Source organism: Saccostrea echinata, unplaced genomic scaffold (assembly GCF_033153115.1).
Source record: "Saccostrea echinata isolate AGI-Se365-2 ecotype Australia unplaced genomic scaffold, CSIRO_AGI_Sech_v1 ptg000009l, whole genome shotgun sequence".
Taxonomy (NCBI): domain Eukaryota; kingdom Metazoa; phylum Mollusca; class Bivalvia; order Ostreida; family Ostreidae; genus Saccostrea; species Saccostrea echinata.
Window position 1 is genome coordinate 47,790,783 of NW_026889758.1, and position 25,367 is coordinate 47,816,149.

The following is a 25,367-nucleotide window of genomic DNA, read 5'->3' on the forward strand; positions in this document are numbered from 1 at the left end:
ATTTTCCTTGCCTGTTGGCTCTGTCTTACATCACCCGAAATTTCTTTGTAAAATTTGTTTGATCAAAATACGCGCGTGAGACTCTACCTCACCAAGGGAACGGACACAAGCAGCAATCTAGTGTCCACAGCAACAGAGTAAGAATTATAAAAAGCAGCTGACACAACGTAAGTTAACAATTATAGCGTCATGGTATCACAAACATTATCTCTGTGCACATTTTGCTGGAAACTTACATGTTGGTACTTTTGTGACGAGTATATGTTTTTGGATTTATAGTATAACAGTACAGTGAAATGAAATTTAAAACCTGTAGAAAACATGAATAGACACTTTGAAACATAAGTAAATTAACAAATACATTTTCTTATGTACACATGATTATTTTGTTTTCTTTGGGATGGGAGCCATGATTTTACCTTCAATTATCATTAATTAAGTAACAAAGATACAGAACTGTAGCATTAATGCTGCATTATGGTTTTATGTCTTTAATTTAGTTTCTGACCATAACACTACAGATTCCTGGCATTGTACAATCAACTATCTCTCATTCCCTCTTGTTTTGAATTTTTTGTCAAATGGCAGAAAATTCAAAACAAGCAAGTTTATTTGTAGAGACAACTATAAAGGGTTAGGAGGTGGATAAATTAAAATATGCAGGTTGGTAATAGAATATGTCTAGAATTAGAGAATGAAAGGTAGTTGATTGTCCAATGCTGGAAATCGGAGAAATACATCCTGAAAGGGAATCTTGCACCGTAAATTGCACTATATTTGCATTAGGAGATCTGTTAGCGTTATGGTCAAAGACTAAAATATAAAGCCATAATGCAACAGTTCTGCAGCTATTAACAAAGATAAATGGACTATGAATTAATTAACTTCTCATGTACACATAAGTGTTTCATTAAGTTTCTTTTGTTTTGGAGGAAATGCATTGGTCATTTAAAACAAAAGCATCAGATTCTTGCTGTATATATTGGATTAGTATATTTTGGGCTGAGTTGTCTTTAGTCAAAATATCAGTGGGCAATTTTTAAAAAAAAAATTCAGCTAATCAGTCTTGGCTGGATTGTGTTTCCTTAAGTTCCTTTCAATATGGAGGATGAAAGATCAGTCAGTTAAAAATAAAGCAGCAGATTCTTGTTGTGTATATTGGATAATCATAAATATAACTTAGGCTGAGCTGTCTTTAGTCAAAATATCAGTAGGCAATTTTTTAATGAAAATTTTTGACTAATCAGTCCTGGCTGAATTGTCATGGGAATAAGGTGTTGATGGAAGAAACCATCTTCGCTAGCCAAGGGTGTCTGATACGCTACTCTCCTCATAAACCCTTGGCATACGGTGCTGACAAAAGACGAGATTGTTTTTGTCACGTGATCATGATTCTTACCAGATACGCACAGATTGCGTCATCGACAGAAATAGAAAGCGTATTTAAAAAAAATTTGTTTTAAAAAAATAATTAACAAGAAGGTATCGAGTTATGTTAATTTATTATTTAAACATGTAAAAATGCAAATCTACATCTTCAATATAGATTCTTAATCACATATTTTGCACGGATGACACCATATATATAGCTATTCATAGAATGGCATGTTATCTTACGGATCATTGTTTACTTGCGTTTTACATTACCGATATTAAAGAGTCAAGATATATCCCGAACGCAAATATCGTCATTTACAAAAAACAATTGCTGATTGGTCGAACGATGTCGATCAACTCCAATCACAACTTGAGAAAAAAATCCCAACTTTTTTTAACACCGTATGCCAAGGGCTTATGAGGAGAGTAGCGTATCAGAAACCCTTGGCTAGCGAAGATGGGAAGAAACTAACTCTTGAATTTGTAGAATATATATATGTATAAGAATAACTTCCCAGCATGTTGGATTATACAGAGGGGTAAAATATCCAATTTGTTTCTTACTTTATCAGTAATGATTTATAAATTGATGAAGTCAGAGAATATAGAGTTGAAAGAAACCTAAATTTGGAGCTTTTGAATTTCTCAGTGAAGATCTTATGTAAAACATGATGTAATATTATTATTTAATATTGTAAGTCTTCAGTGTGTTGTGGTGACATCAATGCATATACATGTATTTACTTTGCTATTTTCATTTTTTTTTTAATTTGATGTCTTCATAGGACAAATATGACAGAGGTTGATGTTCCTCAGACTAGGCCACCAGAGCCACTCAGCATTCACATTGTTAAAGCATCAAACTTGGTAAGGCATACTTTGATAGATGATTTTTTTTAATGCATTTCAGAAATCTGATTATAATTGAGATCCGATCATTACATCTTTTTTATATGTATATATTCACATGTCATTTTTTTTTCATTTTAATTCATAAACTTTGTTTTCAAACAAGTTCCAGTATTATTTTACTGATACTCTGGGGTATTTGAATAACATGCTTATACTGATAATAGATTATTAAAAATTGATGCAAACAATTCAAGATATATAAATATTAAACATACATGTATTAATTAAAGCTTGCTTAACTGTACTTTATTTTAACAACATTCTTGGGTTAAGAGGGTTTGCTTGCTTTTTTTTTAAGCTATGAACATGCAGTGCTCAAGATAATGTACATTTCAGAAATTGACAAAGATAGACAATGGTCAGGTAATGTCTTGAGTTTGAGGACTGATGAGGCATATTATATGCACGCTACTGGATCACGTCATTGCTCTGTGAATTGTGTTGTCATAAAATATACAAAACTCATTTCTAAAGAAATACTCATCACAATGTTAGAAATGTGTGTTTGTGCAACGAGAAAATTTACAGTGAAATCTCAAGAGTTGATATAGATCGACTTGAAAATAAGTTTGTTAATGTCTGCGAAATGCATGTTTTTTCAGAACGTAACATTATTATTATATACTCACTCTTTGGATTTGATAACGTAAAAAATTGGCATGACAACTTCATAATCCAAATTCTCACTTTTTTTTAAAAGACACTAAATTATTCATAAAAATAACACTGATGTTAGTTTTTATTCACACTTGACAACAATAATATGAAATTCACACATGTAAATGAGTAAATTTGATAGCACAATTTATCATGAGGTAAAGTCAAATAATTATTCATTCCATATTCAAATTTTGTTCTAAATTAGACTTAAAAAATGAATGTTTCAAGAATATTTTTTACATTATAATAATAGATATTAAATTACATGTATAATTGGAATGTCATTTTCCTTATCATTTAATGCACTCAGAGACCATCTTCAGGATCATCGGTAATGATATTTCTCAGTTCACAATCTAAATGTATTTTTCGTTCAAAATTAGTGAGTCTATTAGTCATGAATAGTTGCAGGAATATGAGCTATTGTTTTCTGTAGCCAAAAAAGGCAAACTAAACAAGCCTGATGGAAATTCATCAACATTGTCTGTCTGTCCTCCCATTTCTCATTCTTAATTAGTCAATAGTGTCTTGTTTATGATGTAGCTGATTATATCTGTATTTTGGTCAAACACAGGACTGTTATAAATGTTCAAGTGCTGTAAGTGTTTATCAACAGTATTACTGTATAATTGTGATTTATAGTTGTTGTTTTTCATTGCTGTACAATGTAGTTGTCAGTGATTATTAGATTTTTTTAACAATCTAGTTCAAATAATTGTGTTTGTTATTTGCAGGGAATTGTTTATGTTTAGGTTTAAAATTATTAATTATTAATCTTTTTATAAAAAAAAAAAGTCAAGTGTTTTCTGTAAAGTTTATGTACTAAGAGTACTTTGTTTGAGGTTTGGTTTGGGGAAAAATTGGTGATTGAATTTATACTAAGTTCATGTACATGTCTAATATATGTAATTAATTACTATTTTAGTCTCTGATTTTGATTACATGTATTTATAACCTAGTAATTAATAAGAATGAAAGGAAAACAAGTTTGGTGGAGGAAAGGGATTTCTAAAAACTAGAAAAAAAAGTTAAAATTTTAATAAACTTATTTATTTTTCATGCAAGCTACCAACAGTTAACTTATCAAAATAGACTCATTAATATAGTACCATAAATTAGTATTATAGGCTTAATGGTTATGGAAGCATAGTATCTTATTATTAATCAAATGTAATAAACCCTCAGATGACCAAGTTTGCAATATTTATTTTTTCTTAATATTGTTTACAGAAAGGAACTAAGGGAGACAATGTGCAGATCACTGTCAAGGTGGAATTTGGTGACAGGCAATTGGGGGAATCCCCTAAGGTGGAATGTATCCCGGATACTCCAGCAGAGATTGATTATACAGCTACACTGAACTGTACCTTCGAAGATCCATTGGTTTTAGATGAAATTTCTTATAGACCGGTTGTCTGTATGTATTAGATTTTTAAAAAAAAAAATTAAACCTCTAGAAAATATTATAATTTTTTTTTTGCATTAAATTTTGACAATAACACGTACAAAGTGGATCAAAGCAGAGGAAACATGTGACAAAAAGATTGTTAGGATATGCAACTTTGGTATGAGCAAGTAATTACATGTAGCTGTATGTAGATTGTGAAGAGTTCTTTTTAGAAACTCAATAAATGAAGGGTGTAACTTTTTGATTTAAAGTGAAAAGATTAACAAATTGAAAATAATTTCATGATTTTAGTGACTGTGACAGAAGTTCTACCAAAGGAAAAAAAACAAAAAGAGGAGAAGACTGCTCAACTAGGACAATGTACTGTGGATTTACTTCCCCTTGTCAAAGGTATCCTTCATCAAACCTGATGCATAGCAATTAAGCCTACACTTTTCAAGTTTGTTGATTTAAAAAAAAATGACACTGCATGGTTTGTAGAATAATGCAGTATAAACATGTAACTATCTTGTGAATAGATTTGGTGTATAGTATGGTTATGACTTTTAAATGGAAACAATTTATTTTTAAATGCATTGTATAGGTACAAATTTATTTTGTGTGTGGGGGGGTGGGGTGGTGGTGGTGGTGGTGGGGAGGTGGGGGGGGGGGGGGGGGGTCTTGATGAATTTGACTTGCGGACTACACCTACATGCTCTGCAGAAAAATAATGTTAAAAACACTAGGTTTTGTTTCATGTACACACTGATCTAAGCTGTGTGTATGTTCTATAACTTCTGTTTTATAGGTGAAACAAAACATCATTACAATCTGGTAATCAACCCTTTACCTGGCTCACCTTTGGAGACAATTAGTCCGGAAAGTCCCAAGGTATTTCTAGATAAAATGGAAATTTTTTGAAAGTGTTTTATTGAAATTATTATGAAGGTATTCTCAAAGAAAAAATACTAGATCTAAAATTTTATTTTCAATATATATATATTTTTGACTTCACGGAAATCTACAAAGAAATGAAAACTAATGAGCCCAAGGGTAATGTTTTCATTCTCAAAAAAGAAATTTCATACCAGATGGGCTCAAAAAAGAAAGTTCATACCAGATGGGCACAATAAGACTGTGCAAACGTGATAAAATATTACATTTTTCTGTTGAGTTTTAATGAGGACATTTCAATTATTATGCAGCCAGAGATGGAGGTTGTGATCTCAGTCCAGGAATCACTGTTGGAGGGGACACAAATAGACCAGGGAAACCTCATGACTTTGACAGTAGAGAGTCTCTACTCTCCTCCTGAGTCTTGGACAATGACCGGCACACAATATGCTTATTGTTCTGCACTTCCTATCCCAGTGTCAGCTGATGTAAGTTCCTTATTAATACTTTGAATTACAGGTAACTCTTGATGGCTCGAACTTTGATCTCTCGAAGTTCTTGATCGCTCGAAGTGAGTCTCCGGTCCCGATTTTTTCCCCTATATAACTAAGCAAATTTACTCTTGATTTCTCGAACTCTTGATCTCTCGAACCACTTGATCCCTCGAAGTTAAATTGCAGTCCCGCTATGCATATTCTATTAGAATTTACCCTCGATACCTCGAAGTGGCTATGTGTATACAAGGTTATATAATTAGCACCTTTACTTGGACATTTAAATTGCCCAAGGCAGAAAACGCGGGTCTCGAGGAACGGGATATTTATTCAGGTGACACTTATGCTGCAAGGTGATAATTGATTTATAATTAATCATATTTTGCCTATATGCTATTAAATTAATCATCATCGACTGTCTTACGATAATTAAGAGACGCAGTGTTAGTGAAAAGTAGTAATTGATTAAAAGACGAAACACTAATTTAATTTTTATTTCGAGTCAGTGAAAAAAGTTAAACGAAATATGAAAAAGCAGAAACAGCCTCAATGTCAATATGATGACTATTATTGGACAAATACTTACAGACCTGCGTTCAATGATCATGTTTGGAATTATAGTCAATGCTATGTGCGACGCTGTAAATTATCGTTTACATGTAACGAATGCGTAGTATGATGTCCGTATTACAAAGATTAAATAAATATACGTGAAATGACGATATACATTGTTGCATTACTGAGTTTAATGAAATATTCATCTAAATTACGAAAAAAATATCGTTGTTTTATAAAAACCACGTGTAAAAGGTTAGCACTGCATGAAAATCATTACATCCGGTTAGACTAATTTTAAAACATGTCAACAAACTCGGAAAATTCCGGACTCTTGAAAACTCGAACTCTTGATCTCTCAAGGTTTTTCCTCGGTCCCGCGGACTTCGAGGTATCGAGAGTTACCTGTACTTTGAAAAGAACTTTATTAAAAGTCTTCTTTTTTTTTTGCTGTGAATAAAAACTTTAACTTGCCTCCAGTTGACTTTTTTTTAATTCCTTTATGCCCAGCGTGTGAAATACATTAAATTTTTGCGTAAAAGTTATAACAAAATGAAAAGAAATCTTTATTTTGTAATATAAACTGACCCAAGAAAGATTTTGTGAAGGAGTGTTCACATGTCCATTTGGAATAATTGAGAGAAATTTCTACATCAAATGACAAAGTTTAACTTTATTTTCACAGAAAGAGACACCAGTTGTCTTTGCTAATGGAGCATTAAAGCCAAGCATTGACAAGGAGCCCCCCAATCGCCAGAAAAAGTGGGCAGTACCAGGCACAGCACAAGGAAATTCTGTCTACATCCCAGAGAGGTAATTAATCACTATATATAAAATTATAGATATTATTTAAGTTAACATAACTCCTGTGAAATTTAGACGAAGAAGGTGCAGCAAATGTAGAACATTAGATTCTATGCACATGGAAGTCTAGAAGTTGGCACATTGTTTGAAATGTTTTAAAGTTTTGTTGCAAGGGTATCATCATCAATCAATTTACTAAAAATTAAAAGAGAAATGAATGATTAATTAATGGAAGCTTCAGATTTTACATGCTTCAATACTTAGCTAATTATTGGTGTTTTTCATAACTATCAATTGGCAATTTTTCAGTTTTTTACCCCCTGACAACATTGATGACGAGGATGGTGAATTCAAGGGTAAAGAAGAACGGGAGCATCGCCATATGGCTGAGACAGAGAAACTGAGGGTCACATGGAACACAGAGAGAAGATGTTACATGGATGCCATGGCTACCAAAAGGTCAGAATAATGTTGGTTAATCACAGCTGAGATTTGGCTTGCATGGATATTTTGACTGTTTTTATCTCATAAACTCCCACTTTTAGAAAATTATCCAAATAATTTACACTCTCTTTCTTTACATATATGAATACTGCCTATTAAAACTTTGGGGGAGGGGTGATTTGACTGATTTCCATCATTAATAAAGAAAAAATTTACAAACAAGTCCTCTTTTTTTCCTTTTTTTTCTTCTTTTTTTTTTTTATTTATTCAATTATTTTTTGGGGGTCAAACAAAGCTTTTAAGTACATGTATTATGCCATTTTCTGTCTTATTTCCACAGTTTCCAGGATAAGATAGCTAAGTGTAGGTATTGGCCTGTGGAGGTGATGAGATTACCTCAGCCAGCTGCTGCCAAGGGCAAGAAGGTGAGCAGGCTACATATTATTACAGACCTTTGTTTTATGTCATTCACAAATAATTAATGATCAGTTTAACATCTGGAATGTGGCTGTTATGGATTAAACACCTGAGTCATTAATGTTCTATGCACATTTTTTTCAGTATTTGTTTTCTGTGTGAGCATTTTTTTTAATTTGATGATAAAAAGTAATGTAAAAATGCCCTCATGTCAGTGTAATCACATTGAGACATATGACCTTGACCCTTCACAGTCCCAGAATGCTACTACAGTTGTAAGTTCAAATCTGTAATGTAGCCCACTTTAAAGGCAAAATTAGAACAAATTGTGCACAGCTTTACACATATTTTAAATATTTCTATCTAGTTTTTTTTTTTATAGTGTTTTGGGTTTTATGTTTTTTGAATACATGTAAAATTTAGACCTAAATTGCTTGGTGTGTTTCCCCTATAGTAACTAACAAAATTGTAAATGATTTTTTCAAATGGACAAATATGATTGTTCAATCCTGAAATTTCACGTGAACAATACATCAAGGGATTTCTTTTAATATTCTTCAGCATTCTGTTTTGGTAGGTATTTCTGTGTTGATGATTTTGTTTCCCCATTGCAAACATACACCATCTCCTAGTTACAACTCTTCCAAATTGTTGATGTATTTATTCAAGTGTCACAGTTTTCTATGTGTTGTCAAGCATATTTCTCACTGTATAATTCATGGGGGAGGGGGGCTATGAAATTTGGCAATATTTGTTTTTTATTCATGATTGAAAATGTATTGAAATATCCCTCATTTTCTGTGCTGTAGAAAATTTTCTCTTTAAAAATATTTCACAGAAAATGCTGAGCAAAAATTTACTTTGCCTTGTTAGATAAAAGTACAGTTTACAATCGATTATCTTTTTAAAGAAAAATTATTCTGATATTTTAAATGTGGAAATTTATGCATAGGGGTAATTTACATTTTAAAAATATTGGTATCACTGAAATAACATCCACCTGTATGAATTTTGTTACAAATTTTCCTGATGAACAACACACGCTATCCATGTTTTACAGTAATATGGATTGATTTGATTCTCAACACTTATTGTTTTGATTTTGGTAAAGTTAGGGGAAACACATAAATGGACCTGTGTAAAATACTGTATGTTATGATGTTATATGTTACTTTTAAATATATATTCATTTTTTTATTTTTATTTTCACATTAACATACAATATAAGTCTTTCATTAACATTTCTTCTTGTAATAAATTCTATAGTATACACATTAAATCTTTTATTTGCACAGAAATTCAATGTATAGTTGTATGTACTAACACCCTTTTTCAATATAAATGTTACAATGCTACAACACATATTGAGCATTATGATATTGAGGGATCTCAGTGACATTATAAAGTCACCTAATGGAATATTCATAGTCTATGAGAATTTTTTTAAGCTTTTTTTCCTTTTTTTTAATTCAGCCATATTAGATCATGAACTATTTATGGTATTATGGCACTAGTGAAATAGTGGTGTCAGTATTTTGATATTGTCATCTGAATAAAAAGTTGAATTTTAGCAGTTTTCATGAATAAGCATACCCCCTCTTCCTTATCTTAAAAAATTCAGTAAATAGAAAAGAGAGTTCCATTTTTGCCTGAAAATGAGTTTTTCCTACTTGCAGAAAATTTTAAATTATAAATTGCATGATCATGGTTAGCCTTCGCTAAAGGGGCTTAATTAATTGACCTTATGTAAATGTTTATGGCTTTTAGTTTCTTAAATTTTTAAAGTCTTCCTTTTTTCTTTTCTTTTTTAAACTGAATATTACCTTATTGGACATATAAGAAACTTGCCATTTAAAAAATGCTTCTTTTTTCACATAATAATAGCTTTTGATCATTTAATGTTTTGCATACAGCCACTTGGGGGAGGGAAATTGAAGGTTTGTCCAATGTGTGTGCATTTTGTTGCTATAATGGATACCCATACAATGTATGTAGATATTTCTGGGGGTATCTAATCTTTGTAAAACTTTGTAGTTTTTCTTTTTAGATCTTAAGAACCCATCCATTTTCTCTGACATTAGAACATTCTTTTTCTGAACATTTGAAATGTAGATTAAAAACTAATTTGTATTTAAAAGAAAATTGGCTGACTATATTTTTGCTTGTAAGATGTAGAGATTGAGTCATTAAACAATGTACATTTAAAGAATCAAAATTAATTATAGGAGATTTTCTAATAAATGTAGCACATCTCATAGTTATGTTAATCTCGATCTACTCCAAAATTTTCATTTAAAGCTTAATTATATTATTCTTAATTACCTTCTGTTATTGTCTTTTTTGGTTCATAAAGAACAATATTAGTACATAAATCATAATGCCTGTCTACTATAAAGACTGTTATCTCAAGTTATTACTTGCAGTTTCTTTTTCATTTACTAAGAAAAGTTAACCCATAAATCTTCATAGCTTTCATCACTTCTTTGTTTTTTTTCTGTGCCAATTAAAAGGATAACTTGTATCATGATTTGACATTAGATGACATTTTCTCTTTGACAGGATGATGAAGGATCCATCAGTTACCATGGTGTGGCTTTTGTCAACTTGGCACCTCTGCTATACCCAGGAGGTGAGTACCAGTACAGAGAACCAGTCTTAGAGATATTCAAACTGATGTGGTACAGTGGGTCGTTTTTGGCAGGTGCTAAATTGTGTTGCTTGAGGTCCAAAAGCATAAATAAAAAGTAATACCGTCCATGAGTATAATTTTAAAAGCAATCAAAAATCAATGATTAAAGCTGGAATTTATAGCACCTGTCAAAAAATGCTAATTGATGACATAACTTGGAAGATGGAAATATTTGAATAGAATCCTGAATGTCTTTAATTGCTAGTCATGTCTTCTGAGTATAACTTGGTTTGGGGCAAGTAATAGGCTTTTATTTTAGCCCTTTAATTTTTTAAGGATGTAGCATTCTCAAATTAATAAGAATGATTATATTGTTAACTCCTTGGTGTGTATTTGAAATGTATGAAGTTTAAGTAAATTTCAAATTATTTAATGTACATTTCAGTGAAGAGAATAAGAGGTGCATACAAAGTGCATGCATATACTGATCATGCAATGCATGAGAAGGTTAGTATGGGTCACATTATATTAACTATGAATTATATTGTAAGGCACAGTGATTTTATAAACCAAGTGCATGTACATACACATGTTGTATTTGGATATGGTTTTATCAATGGTACAAAATGCACAATATTTTGAAATCAAATTAAAACATTGGCATTTTAGAGACAATTTGATAGATTGCCTGTTCCTTAGAAATTAAGATACATGTATTACAATTTTTTAAAGTAATTTTAGAAAATTATAATAAAAAAAGAAAGAATGGATTTATTGCTCAAACCAAATGTTGATGTTTAAAACTATTTAGTCCATCTTTATAGTGGATGACATTTTTGCTATTGTAGGCCAAAAGGAAGACAGGATTTGGGGAAGAGGCAGCAAAGATTGCCTTCAACATCCTGAACAGAAACAGTGCCTCTCCTTTCCCAAAGAAAGCTGGAAAAGAAGGGGGTGAAAAGAAGGAGAAAGAGGTCAAGAAGGGGGTAAGTTCAGATGTTTAACAATACTTCCTCATTGACTACACTTATCAAGTTTATGCGGTGAAATTTGAGATATTGAAAATTAAACATTAGTCCTAAGATTTGTCTCAACTCTCTAACTACATGTACATAAAACAGTATGTTTTTTGAAATTCAATTTTAACTTTTAGTTCAGTTACCCAGTTTTCTGGTAGATGATTGCTTAAAAAGCAAACAAAAAAGCTTTACAATTTATCACATGGAATTATCATAATGTATGCTCTGATACCAAAAAAGAAAAAGCATTAGTACCTAACATGCATCTTTTAGAGACACAAATGAAAGAAACATTACAACTTCATAATAAACCAGAAAATTTCATGGAAAATCACCTGTGTCTCTTTTTGGAAAACAAAATTTTTGAGTTGAACAAAAATATATTTAATGCAAGTTTATTGTAGCAAAGAGAAAATTTATCTGGGTTTTAATGAAAAATCTTAATAACTATAGGAAGAAAGTCAATGCCTGAGAATTATGACATAAGTAAATTAATATGGTTCTCACATGCACTTTTATAAATACCATGTGAACATAATCATTTTGAGAGGGAAAAAAAAGACAAGTTTTGCTTGTTGCAGAGGGCCAGTAGCATAGCGCAGCACCATGACCATGAGGTTGGCAAACTCTGCCGTGCATAATTACACGCTTGAATAATTACATCACTGACGTTTGACTTTTTTTTTTTTGCTTAGTTCATTCTAATATGAACTCCCATGTATTTTATCCTTCGTAAATACAAATAAAACTTGCTGTTTTTTAATTCATCATGATTGCTTAAAGACAATAACAAGGGGGGTAACTGAAATTTCTGTTTGTTCAAGTCTAGACTCTTTTTGCATTTATCATATATAAAGTTTATAGCAGATGTTTAGCAGTGGCCAGCTCATTGTCTGTCTAAAAGGTGATGAAAATGCTCTGGAAGCTCTAAATAAAAAATGTTCTTTTAGGAATCCTATTTTGAAAATAGGTACAACATGAAATTCAAGATAAGCATAAAATTTGATAGACCATTGTAGTGCCTGAAATTTTTTGTTATAAAATTTGTGTTGGATCTTGCAGCGGTCAATGAGCATTGCTCAACAACAACAACAAGTGAATGCGGCCCCTGCGGGGCCCGGGGGTCAAGTTCCAACAGAGGTAGTCTCTCATTATTATATTCACTCGGTACCGGGCGTGTTGACATGAGAAACTGATCCATGCACATGCACTCATTTAGATTATTCATTACCTTTTTTTTTAAATCTCAAAATTAACATTTTTCATATTAAGAAATTAGGACTATAGAGGAATTTATTTGTTTTAGATCTAGACTTATTCTGATCAGGCTAAAAGGGACAGAAATATAACACTAGACCATACTCATTTTTTGAATATCTTCTTGCTGTATTAGGAGTGTGGTATATTTAATTGAAAGTTCTTGGGAGGAAGTTTAAAATTGTGTATGAAGTCTCAAAATTTCTAGGCCAGTTTTCAAAACAGAATATTTATTCTGGTTTAAATCATCTTGAGAGAAATTTTGAAAAATTCTTTAACCTTTAGCGGAAATATAGAAAATAACATTTTGGGATACTGTTGTTGTATGTGTTGAATTAACAATGGATTGTGTTGTGTGAACCTGTGTGCATTCCCTATTTATTGTCCACTTAGAAATTTTAACTAACATGACTGCAAACAGTAATAAAAGAACCCATCCTCACTTTGTGTTACCTCACTGCAAGTTTGTTTTCCATACTATGAATTTGAATTTTGGTGCATGTTTAAAAATTCAAAAGTGTGTTTTGCCAAGCTATTGTGTTGAACAGTTGTTTTTGGTCTGAGATCTGCTGCACAGTTGCTTTACTGTAGGATTTTACATGCATATTTCCTTGATCAAATAAAAAGAACCACTATATTAAATGTCATGTGGTTAAAATTATAAAACATTATTTGTAAAAAAAAAATTAACTGTATGAAAAAATATTGTTTAAGGAATGCATATCAGAATTATTAAAGAAAAGTGATTGAATTGATAAGATATGAAGTTTAAACCAACTGTTGTATAGAGGGATGACAGTGGTATGTCAGAAAAATATAGCAGCCAATCAGTAAAAGAGGTGAGAGGTTGTTACCATGGTGATGAGATCAAGGTTTTTTTGAACGGTTTTGAGGTGGATATTAGAATTTCAATCCAAAGTTGGTGACGTTGGTGATGTTCTTCACCTGTAGTAGTAGCATTTTGTTGGTTTCAAAAAAAAAAATTGTAGTAGAGGTACACATAGTGTAAATGTTTTTAAGCACAAGTTTTGAGTTTAGTATAGCTTGTCTATTAAGTTTACAAAATTTTACAAGTTTCATCATTCATTCTTATGTTGTTTTGAATTCATTTCTGAAAATAACTTATTTTTAGATGAATATTTTTTTTTACTTAAGGAATATTTTAAATTTTTACTAATCATGCATTCCCAAAGTGTATACAATGTTACATTTTACTTCTAGGCCTCTCAGACCATTAAGTCTGACACTGGGTCAGAGATGGAGGGACAGGCCCCTGTCAATGTGGAGGGACAGCAGTATGTGGATGCCAAGTCTTATGTCATGTTAGAAATCTGCCTCACCAGGCCTCTTATCCCCAAAAGGCCCCCAGAGGAACTAGCTAGAAGGTAATGAAAAGATTAAATACAATCAAACCTCATTATCTCAAACTGAATGGGGCAGAGAAAAAACTTTGAGATATCTGAGGTTTGAAATGTTTAGGTTAAAATACATAAATAATTGAAAAGTAGTTGGGACCTCAAATTCCCTAGGACATCCATGATATTCCAGATATCAATATTTGAGATACATGTACCAAAGTTCAACTGTAGTTCATCGCTTGTGTGTGTGTTAAAATTCAAACCAAGATATTATCAGATGCTATATTATAATAATGAATAAATGTTGAAAGAGCAAACAAAATCTTGAAGATCCTGTTTCTTTTCATAGAGTTGCTGAATACATTCCCCCAAGACCATTGTTCCCAAAAAGAACTGATGGAGCTCAAAGGGTAATGCATCATAAACATTTTTTTAATAAAAAGATTTTAAAGTTAATTATTTAATTTCCTTCACAGGTATAATCATGAATTTGATATACACAAAACAACATTTATTACAATTATAATATTTAATAATTTTTTTAAAAATCTTATATATAATATTTTTTCAGGCTGTTGAGGATTTTCACAATCAAGTTGGAAGTGTAGCTAATCTTATTTTAGATGAGTTTAGGTAACATTTACGTCTTTTTTAAAGATTTGCTTACAGTGATGTTTTACCATTACACATTGTAGTACAGCAAAATTATTATCACTAACATCTTATCTTAACCACTTATATTTTATAACAGGGATCAGTTTGGTGATATCTTGAAGACAGATGATGTTCCACAAACTGTAGAAGCAATGGAATCCAGGTACTGTGTTCAGCAAAGTACTGTTGTATTGTAACTTATCAATTCAGATACTGCTCTGCTTTTTTTCCAAAGGACATGAAGGGTAATGAAAAGAATATTTTCACACAAAGTAAGACATTTTCACAGGAGGCAAAAGTTGATCTATGAGCTGAATTCCTCTGGAAAGTACTTTGCGTTTAAAGAACAGCTGAAGTATGCAGTGGTGAAGATTGTACGCGAGAAGTATCTGAAAACTTCAGCTTTTGAAGACAGACAAGAACTTCAGGTTTGAAAGATTTCTTCTAAATTTGGAAAACATAAATCTTTGACATTGTTAGTGTTTCATCCATGATATTTTAGAATTGCAAAATTTTTAGCAATAAGCATTTACAACTGTAGAGCAATTCACTAAAACTGATAAACCATTCCGAACATTTTTTGAAGTTTTATTGTAATGCAGGTGATAAACTTGTGTAAAAAAGGAGTATAAAATTAGAAACATTTTATTTATCAATTAAAATGTAAAATTATACCTTTTATTGGCATTATTTTTTAATGCATTATGATTGTGACCATTTTCCTAGAGAAACTTCTGTTCTATTTTCAGACTTTCCTGAGCGAGTTGTACGTTTACTTGATTGATCAAATGCATGTTGCTTTGGGTAAATTTTTGGCCCTTGAGGATCAAGCTCCCATCCCTAAGCCTATGACTGACTCAGCCCAGCTCAAGCACTTTGCAAGAGAAGCAGAAGTTAATGGAAATTATGAACTGGCCACCAAATATTATCAAGAGGTTTGTTTTCAATCCATTTCTTGATTGTTTCACAAAATTCAGTCACATTTATGAATTGTTTTAGCATGGAAATTTTCTTCTTTTTTTTTTGAATGTAAAAAAAGTGTGTATAAAAAATTAATTTTTTTTTTTTTTTTTTTTGGTAACATTTAGATTTTTAGCTCACCTGAGCTGAAAGCTCAAGTGAGCTTTTCTGATCACATTTTGTCCGGCGTCCGTCTGTCTGTCTGTCCGTCTGTCTGTCCGTCTGTCTGTCTGTCTGTAAACTTTTCACATTTTCGACTTCTTCTCAAGAACCACTGGGCCAATTTCAACCAAACTTGCCACAAAGTATTCTTGGGTGAATGGGATTCAAGATTGTTCAAATAAAGGGCCACGCCCTCTTTCAAGGGGAGATAATTAGGAATTAGTGAAAAAATAATGGCATCATTTAAAAATCTTCTTCTCAAGAACCATAGGGCCAGGAAAGATGAAACTTATGCGGAAGCATCCTCAGTTAGTGTACATTCAAGTTTGTTCAAATCATGACCCCCGGGGGTAGGGCGGGGCCACAATGGAGGATCAAAGTTTTACATAGAAATATATAGGAAAAATCTTTAAAAATCTTCTTCTCAAGAACAGCAAAGCCTTGATGAGTCATATTTATATGGAAGCATCCTCAGATAGTGTAGATTCAAGTTTGTTCAGACCATGACCCCCGGGGGTAGGGCGGGGCCACAATGGAGGATCAAAGTTTTACATAGAAATATATAGGAAAAATCTTTAAAAATCTTCTTCTCAAGAACAGCAAAGCCATGAGGAGTCATATTTATATGGAACCACCCTCAGGTAGTGTAGATTCAAGGTTGTTCAAATCACGACCCCTGGGGGTAGGGCAGGGATACAATGGAGGATCAAAGTTTTACATAGAAATATATAGGAAAAATCTTTAAAAATCTTCTTCTCAAGAACAGCAAAGCCTTGATGAGTCATATTTATATGGAACCATCCTCAGGTAGTGTAGATTCAAGTTTGTTCAAATGTTCAAATCATGACCCCCGGGGGTAGGGCGGGGCCACAATGGAAGATCAAAGTTTTAAATAGAAATATATAGGAAAAATCTTTAAAAAATCTTCTTCTCAAGAACAGCAAAGCCATGATGAGTCATATTTATATGGAAGCATCCTCAGATAGTGTAGATTCAAGTTTGTTCAAATCATGACCCCCAGGGGTAGGGCGGGGCCGCAATGGAGGATCAAATTTTTACTTAGAAATATATAGGAAAAATCTTATTCTCAGGAACAGCAAAGCCCGGATTGGTCATATTTATACGGAAGCATCCTCAGGTATTGTAGATTCAAATCTATTCAAATCATGACCCCAGGGGTAGGATGGGGCCATAATGGAAGATCAAAGTTTTACATAGAAATATATAGGAAAAATCTTCTTCTCAAGAACAGCAAAGCCATAATGAGTCATACTTATATGGAAGCATCCTCAGATAGTGTAGATTCAAGTTTGTTCAGACCATGACCCCTGGGGGTAGGGCGGGGCCACAATGGAGGATCAAAGTTTTACATAGAAATATATAGGAAAAATCTTTAAAAATCTTCTTCTCAAGAACAGCAAAGCCATGAGGAGTCATATTTATATGGAACCACCCTCAGGTAGTGTAGATTCAAGGTTGTTCAAATCACGACCCCTGGGGGTAGGACAGGGATACAATGGAGGATCAAAATTATATATAGGAAAAATCTTTAAAAATCTTCTTCTCAAGAACAGCAAAGACTTGAATAGGAATATAGGAAAATATCTTCTTCTGGAGAACTGCAAACCATGATTAGTCATTTTGATATGGAGGCATTCTCAGGTAGTGTAGATTCAATTTTGTTCAAATGATGACCCCCAGGGGTAGGGTGGGGCCCGATGGGGGATCGAAAGTTTTACATAAGAACATGTAGACAATATGAACAGAAAAGCTATGTTTAGTCATATTGATATGGAACATCCTCAGGTAGTGTAGATTCAAGTTTGTTCAAATGATGACCCCTGGGATAGGGAGGAGCCACAATAGGGGATCAAATTTTTACAAAGAAATATATGGGAAATTTTTTTTAAAAAAATCTTCTCAAGTACAACAAAGCCATTTGTTATATTGACATGGAAGCATCATCAGGTAGTTTAAAATTCAAGCCTCCCCCCTCCCCCCGGTAATCTTTTCAATACAGAACTGATTTGTGCTTTTGCCTAGCCAATGTGCTCAGGTGAGCGATGTGGCCCATGGGCCTCTTGTTTCATATGTTTTTATATCTCAACCATTTAGTTAAATAAAGCATAAATTTTTAAAATTTAAAAAGAGGAAATATCTAAGATAGGAAATGTAATTGTTGATGATAGTCTGAAATGTCACTAATGGAAGAAATAACTTGATTTACAGAGGATTGCTAGAAACAAAAATGATCCTTCACACTGGTTTGATTATGGAACCTTCTGTCTGTACATCAATGATATTACTAAGGCAGAAGAGTGCTTCAAAGAGTGCATTGCTATTGATCAGAAGCATTTACAAGGGTGAGTAAATGTGAAGGGTTTTTTTTACAAAATGAGCAAAGATTTGGAGACATGTTGATTTAGTCTATTTGTCTGTCAGTATCTGTCTTATGGAAAGATTCATAAATATGCCAGAGATTTTACATGGTTAGAGAGTCAAATTGGATTAAATTTATATCCAGTATAGTCAAAAGTTTATTTATACAAATTTGCCACAGAAGACCCAAATGCATTGAGGTTTCACAAACAAATTAAGGTTGTTGAATATTTTTGGTAATAAATTGTTTTTTCTTCCTCAGGTTGCTTCTTTACGGGGTTGTCTGTACGCTATCAGAGAGAAATGAAGCTGCTGAAACATTCTTTGAAGCAGCCACCTGTGTGGATCCCAAAAGCATTCTGGCCTGGACCATGCTTGGTGGGTATTCAAATATTGTTCATTTGGTCTCCAGAAAATTTTAGGCTCCATAGAAATGAAAATATATGTCAAAGATGAAAAAGGGAAAGAGTGATGTTCCAAATGCTTATTTACAGATGTAATTATTACAACAAGTTAAACATTTTCAAAGGTTTATTTTCCTTTTAACAGGCAGTAAAAACAGGTTATTTGCCAGATCCTAATTTTATTGTAATATTTTTTTCTCTGTAGGTCTGTTTTATGATGCTGTGAACAATGAGATAGGAGCAGAAATGGCTTACCTTGAGGCCAACAAACTTAACCAAGCAGCAGCTGTTGCTGAGGCCAAGGCCCTGAGAGATGATGAGATGGCCAAAGAGAAGCTGGCCAGAGGAGAACAGGAGAGTGAAGATAAAGGTAAGAGAGGCTGGCCAGAGGAAAATTTGAGTTTGAGGAGGATGGTAAGGAGGTGACCAGAGATGAATGTGAATGTGAGGAAAAAGGTAAAAGAAGCCAGAGGAGAGTGTGAGGATAAAGGATAAAGGTAAAAGAGACTGGCTAGAGGAGAATGAGACGGTGATAAAGGTAAGAGAGGTGGCTAGAGGAAAATATGAGTGTGAGGATAAAGGTAAGAAAGGTGGCAAGAGGAGAATATGAGTGTGATGAGAAAGGTAAGAAGGTGACTGGAGGAGATCAGAGAACGAGAATAAGGTAATAGAGGTGGCCAGAGGAGAATGTGAGTTTGAGGAGAAAGGTAAGAGAGGTGGCAAAAGGAGAATATGAGTGAGGGATAAAGGTCACCATTCTTACCCGAGGAGAATGGGAGTGTGAGGATGAAGGTAAGCAAGGCTGGTCATTGGAGAATGAGGAAAAAAAAGGTAAGGGGTTAGTGTAAGAGTATATGAGTATCCACATAATAAAAGAGTGGATAAAGATAAGACAGATTGTTTAGAGGAGAGGACGAGAGTAGGGAAAAAAGTAAGAAAAGCTAGCAAGAGGAGAAAAAGACACTGTAGAAACAGGTAGAACTTTTAGTTCATTATGTTTTCAGAGGTGGATCATGACCAGGGAGGCTTAGCCCCACCCTCAGTCCCTGACATTAAACAACCCTCTCCTCCATCTAGTGACAAACCTCCAACTTCTGCTCGCTCTGGGAAAGGATCTGTCAGTGATAGACGTATGTCGGCCTCAAAGAGATCTGGTAAGACTACAATATTAGTGTGTGGAATGTATGTCAACTTGTGGATTTAAATCTTTGGGGATTTTCTTGTGTGTCAAAGCCAGCTGAAGAAATATCTAGAGGAATTATAACAATTCCAACAATTTACAATTTTAGGCCTTATAAGATACTCATTCATCTGATGAATATTAAGTATCAAAACATGTGAAATCATTTAACCATAATAGTTATTTTTGGTATATCTAAGTACCTTTTGGTGATGGGAAAATAACTTATCTCCTTGATTGTAGACCCACATCTCCGCCCAGATCAATCCCCTCAGTTACAAGGTACTGGAAAATTTTATGGTCCACTTTAACAGTGACCCTCACTCAGTCATTTTCATGTGTTGATCTCCCACCTTTGACCTATGACCCAACCTACAAATATGCATATTAATCAACCTTTGTTGCCTCTGAAATGATTTTGATGTTATTACATATGTATGTACTAAAGGCTCCATTGTACTTGCTTATTGACTAACAAAAATGTTTTACATGTAATGTCCCAGACCATGTCCTGTGTGTGTACTTGTTTGCTGTGAAGTATGAGAGTTTCTGGATAACTTTCAGTTAATGTTTTAATTGATCTTTGATTTTTGTTCATGTGACGCAGTCAGGATTGCAAAAGGTAGAGGGGGAAAAAACTTTCTCTGCTCCTTGTAGAAAAATCACATGATCACAAAATGTGCACTTATTGACATTTTATTGTCAATGAACAATTTGAACAGTTCTGTACAGAATTACTTTATTTTCCCACTACATTATTGATTTACACATAGTGTGTGGATATATTGCACTAATTAGATGAGTTTTTACACCTAAATATATTGCAGTGTGACAGCAAGATCAAAGTTAATAACGTACATTGATTATTTTTCCCTTCCTGGGAAAAGTGATCTTGGTCTCATTTTCATTAAAGTGCATATACTGTATATACTCGCCTATAAGTCGGTTCGCATATAAGTCGGTTGTATTTTTTAAGCTTTTATTAGAGGGATTGACCGTCTAAAATATCAGTCTTTTTATAACTCGCCTATAAGTCGGACAAAGAGTTTTGGTCCAAATTACAACTCCCAAAAAACCGACTTATAGGCGAGTATATACGGTAGATGATTGACATAGTTTACAATTATTGATTATCGTAGAACTGCCAAAACAAAAAAGTACATTGTAATTTATCATGTATCTAACAGTTTTTAAATTCATTTCCTAATGATAATGCAGTTTCACTGCATAAAATGTAAAGGAATGTTACAGTCAGTGCAAATGGTATTTTACATGTATCACTTTTGAATTATTTTTCTCCTTAATAACCATAGTAAAATGCACTATTCTGTGTACAAAGTGTTCCTGTTGCTCTGAATTAGCATCCAAATTTTCAAGCATTTATAAAAGAAATTGAAGATGTTACATTGATTTTATTATTTTTATGTAAGCAGTATTTTCTGTTGAGAAGTACTATTAAGGGGTTTTGTTTTCTTTATACTTTACCTTTTCAATTTTGTAGAATAAAATTCATTTTCTCAATTCACTTTGCAAGATTGCTTTTAGCTCAGCCCTTAAAAGTCACCATCACTTTATTTTTATTTTACTTGTACCTTTTGTCTTTAGAAAGACTATTAATTAATTGAATATTCATTTTAATCTAATTTTTTTTAACATTCATTTTAATAGATATTGTTGGTAAGTTATAATATTAGATGCTTGTATTGGCTAAGCTGTTGAACAGTAGATTTTCTTTAGATTTTCCTACAATTAGATATTGACAGACAAGTTAATTTTTCTCACAAGGAAAAAAAAAAAGTAATGCCTTATAATTAGTGGGATTTTTTAATTCAGTACAATTCTTGTCAACACGCAAGACAATGATCTATCTTCTAATGTAGTCTAGGTTCCTAAAACATTCTAGTTTGAAGACAGTGGAAAATAACTGTTACAACTGTATGATCATGTTAAAATAATCAATCGCGTTGTACTTCTTAGCTGTGTTTGTGCCTCATTTTCATTCTTTTCGTAAATATTAGTGAATAAATTTTATGGTACCAAAGTTTTCAAATTTACATTCAATTTTGCAATGACATATTAACTACTTTGTACTGAGGTAGTATTAAAATTTTAAAATTTCTGAAAATAACAGGAAGTAAAATCAAGACAGATAGTACCACTTCTCGTCCTGGCAGCCAGTATAGAATGGGAAGCCAGCGTGGTACCCCCCAGCCTGCGGAGGAGGTAGAAGAATCCCCTGTGAGAGAGCCCACCCCAGTCCCCCGTTCTAGTATCTACATGCAGGCTATCGAGTGGCTGATTGAGGTCAAAGCTATCCCTGTAAGTGTTTTTAAAGATACTGGCATTACTAATAGATACTGACATTACTAATAGATATTAATAATTAAATGAGAATATCAAAATGTTATTTAGGATGAAAGGAATATACTTCAACTTTATTTGTGTAAACTCTTGATTTTTTCAATTGTTAATGAGGAACTTACTCAAAGTTACGGACATTCACTGGTGAGATGAAACTGAAGACTTTGTTTTAGAATATTTGGGATGAGCCCCATCAAATTTTACTGTCATTTATGTTTAGTTCACTGAGAGAGCCCTGGCCCATGAACTGCTGTCACCAATGGGAGGCCCCACGTCTGGATATCACATCAACTATGCCAGGTTAAAGCTACAGAAAAAAGAATACAAAGAGGCGGAAAACAGTCTGGACGAGGCCCTACAGTTTGACTACCAGGTAACAGAATATTGCATTGTTGTGCAATTTTGCTTCTCCTTCAGTTTGTAATTTGGTATTTTCAGTAAGGCTATTAGAAAAAAGTTATGGCAGGGATTTTATTGTAGCTGCATGACTGTAGGAGTTTTCAATCTTGTAATTGCCTTTTTATGATGTAATTAGTACTGATTAGTGATTTAATCTGGAGAATAAATAAAAAGAAAAATTATTGATCTTCATTTAAATCCATTAAAAATTTGAGTTCTTATTTGAATTTTGTAGAATCCGGATGCTTGGGCACTCATGGGACATGTGAAGTATATGACGAATGATGTGGAGGCTTCCAGAGACTGCTATGAACGCACTCTTTCCTTTACAACTGATGCAGCAGAGATGCATTCTATATACCTTAGATTGGCCTCCATATACCTTCAAGAGGAGAAGGTACTCTTAATTAATATAGACTGATGCTATCGTAAAATTTTTAGTTAATTTTTGAAAATAAAAAGAAATTGTTACTTACATTTGTGGATCTAAAAGTCAGCAAAATCACAGGCTCATTAGCTGCATTTGCAATTAGTTGCAATTATGAATAGCTTTTCCATTATTTCTTGCATAATATTATATATATACATGTAGTATCATAAATGAGTGCACAAGGTTTTGCCTTAAAGGTGCCACATTATGAATTCTGCTAAAGTGTTATGTACATTATTTTCTTTAGAAGTTATAGCAACCATCACTTTTCTGAATTTTTTTTTCTTTTTGTGATGGACTTTATTTTGGACATCCAAATTTTGATTCTTTTTGGAAGCAGCAAATAAAAATTGTTTGTTCATATTTTTTTTATAGTTTTCAAATGCGAAGAATACTTTCCTTATGGCTTGCAAGAGATCCCCTTCCTGTGTTTCATGGCTGGGTGTTGGTATAGCATGTTACAGGGTAAGTTTTAAAATTCAAACATAGATTATTTTCAATTTACTCAGTCAAAATAGAAGTTATCTCTCTTTTTTGAATGTCTAAATTGTGTCTGAATACCCCTAAAGGTCTTTTAGTGTTTCTTTTGCAATATACAATTTTTTTCATGTATGCAGTTAGGAGAACTAGCAGAAGCTGAAGATGCTTTGTCTGAGGCCAACATCCTCAACAATACTGATCCAGAAGTCTGGGGTTATCTATCCTTGGTTTGCCTCAAAACCGGCAGACAGCTGGAAGCAGAACAGGCCTACAAATATGCATTGAAGGTAAAAAGAAATATGTAAATTTCTAGGAAGATACACTGTTAATAGAAGGTAGAAAAAAGCTTTATGGTGAGAAAGACATTTCTCAAAATATTACTTATAGGCATACATGTATATTGTTTGCGATGGATTTTAATATGAGATTTTTTACAATTGCAGTTGAATCTGTCTGACTATGATTTGCTAGCAGAAATACAGCATGTGCAGCAGGAAGTAGGATTTGGAAATCCAGAGTTTTAAGCTTCTGTTTGTGACATTTTATAAATGTCCTTGTTATGTTGACATTCTATTTGATTTGTTTTGATGTTCAGTTTAATGACTAGAAAATTCCAGTCTTTATTAATGTTATATTAAGTAACCTGTGATGAACAAAATATTTATCAATTAAATCATATCTTTAAAAAGTTGTGTTTAGTTTTATTTTAAACTGTTTCTTTGAATATGTGTGATTTGTTTATTCCATAATTGGCTGTGAAATAGGAAATGAATATTTGCACACACTAAAAATTGGATGCATTATAAACCTCTTTATAGCATTCTCTCTCACATTTCAATACTTGTTAAATATGTTTCGTCTTAAATTTTAGCTTTGAAAGATTCTCTTAGGTATGGAATTACTGTTAGCATACAGAGACTTCTATCAACAGGGAAGTTGGGGCTTACTTTCTATATTATATGTGATGTTTCCATTGGGGTTCCCATCACACATTAACAGTAGTCTGTATCCAGATACAAAATGGCTTTAGTGTCCTTCTAATCTCACTTTATTGCGGAAGAATACCATATTGTGCAATTTATGACGTACTTTATATTCCAATTCAAAAAAAAAAATTGAATGGTAACCAATACCTGTATGTGTATATGGCCAGCTGGGTCTCTCTTATATATCGGGGTGATCTAGTATAATGAATAAATAATTTTATGATTAAAAAATTCATGGTTATAGGAATCAAGACAATTAGAATTTCAATGTTGCTCAATTCCCAGCATCAGTTTATTACATGTATTGTGTAGAATTTTAGTGTGCAATGAGAAATGTAATATTCTTTGCGTTAATGTCCCTTACATTATTTTGTAATTATTACAGCTATTTTATGTAACCTATATGTATTTGAGAAATTAATCTTTAAAAAAAATCACCGGTAATGACATTTATAGGATTTTTGTGATAAAATTGCTTTATCTTGCTTTTCATCATGCACACGATTTTAGTTTTAAATGTTGAGTTTCCAAGTGCAGGAGCACTTGACTTTTAGCTTTACTTGTCAAAGACATATCCAATGTTTTACTGAGCGGTCAAGAAGGACCGCGGGGTGAGATACTGGACCTGTCGATGAGATGTTGGACCGCTATGACGTTTTTTTTTATATCACACTGTAGGTGGGATCAGATTTTATATCTTATTTACATTCGTTTGTGATCGACGATTACGGAATTGACCGAGTTAAATCCGCAGTGCAAAATTTA

At 32.8% G+C, this 25,367-nt stretch overlaps 1 protein-coding gene across 3 annotated transcripts; it reads left to right on the top strand.

Annotated features, from left to right (window-relative positions):
* Positions 1-113: 113 nt before the first annotated feature.
* On the top strand, positions 114-24,227 carry LOC133182941 (cilia- and flagella-associated protein 70-like). Of its 3 annotated transcripts, none has more exons than XM_061317829.1 (31): positions 114-167; positions 2,163-2,244; positions 2,626-2,652; positions 4,180-4,366; positions 4,649-4,747; positions 5,145-5,227; positions 5,542-5,718; positions 6,965-7,092; positions 7,393-7,542; positions 7,868-7,952; positions 10,504-10,573; positions 11,019-11,080; positions 11,422-11,559; positions 12,174-12,209; positions 14,071-14,234; positions 14,557-14,617; positions 14,779-14,840; positions 14,959-15,024; positions 15,151-15,289; positions 15,611-15,796; positions 18,213-18,346; positions 18,625-18,740; positions 18,972-19,136; positions 19,771-19,920; positions 20,190-20,228; positions 22,078-22,265; positions 22,528-22,680; positions 22,942-23,103; positions 23,512-23,601; positions 23,754-23,903; positions 24,060-24,227. In XM_061317829.1, exons 2-31 carry the CDS (start codon positions 2,170-2,172, stop codon positions 24,138-24,140), a joined length of 3,423 nt encoding a protein of 1,140 aa, XP_061173813.1. In that variant the 5' UTR covers positions 114-167; positions 2,163-2,169; the 3' UTR covers positions 24,141-24,227. The 3 variants fall into 3 exon arrangements, with proteins under 3 accessions (XP_061173813.1, XP_061173814.1, XP_061173815.1); XM_061317830.1 differs by lacking the exon at positions 2,626-2,652 and adding an exon at positions 3,524-3,547; XM_061317831.1 differs by lacking the exon at positions 2,626-2,652.
* Positions 24,228-25,367: the final 1,140 nt, after the last annotated feature.

What these genes read in the sequence shown, in the direction of transcription:
- LOC133182941 (XM_061317829.1), top strand. Translation starts at nt 2,170, where the DNA reads ATGACAGAGGTTGATGTTCCTCAGACTAGGCCACCAGAGCCACTCAGC. An exon ending in TTCTTATAGACCGGTTGTCT is followed by an intron (nt 4,367 to 4,648) that starts GTATGTATTAGA and finishes TCATGATTTTAG; the next exon opens with TGACTGTGACAGAAGTTCTA. An exon ending in TCTGTCTACATCCCAGAGAG is followed by an intron (nt 7,093 to 7,392) that starts GTAATTAATCAC and finishes GCAATTTTTCAG; the next exon opens with TTTTTTACCCCCTGACAACA.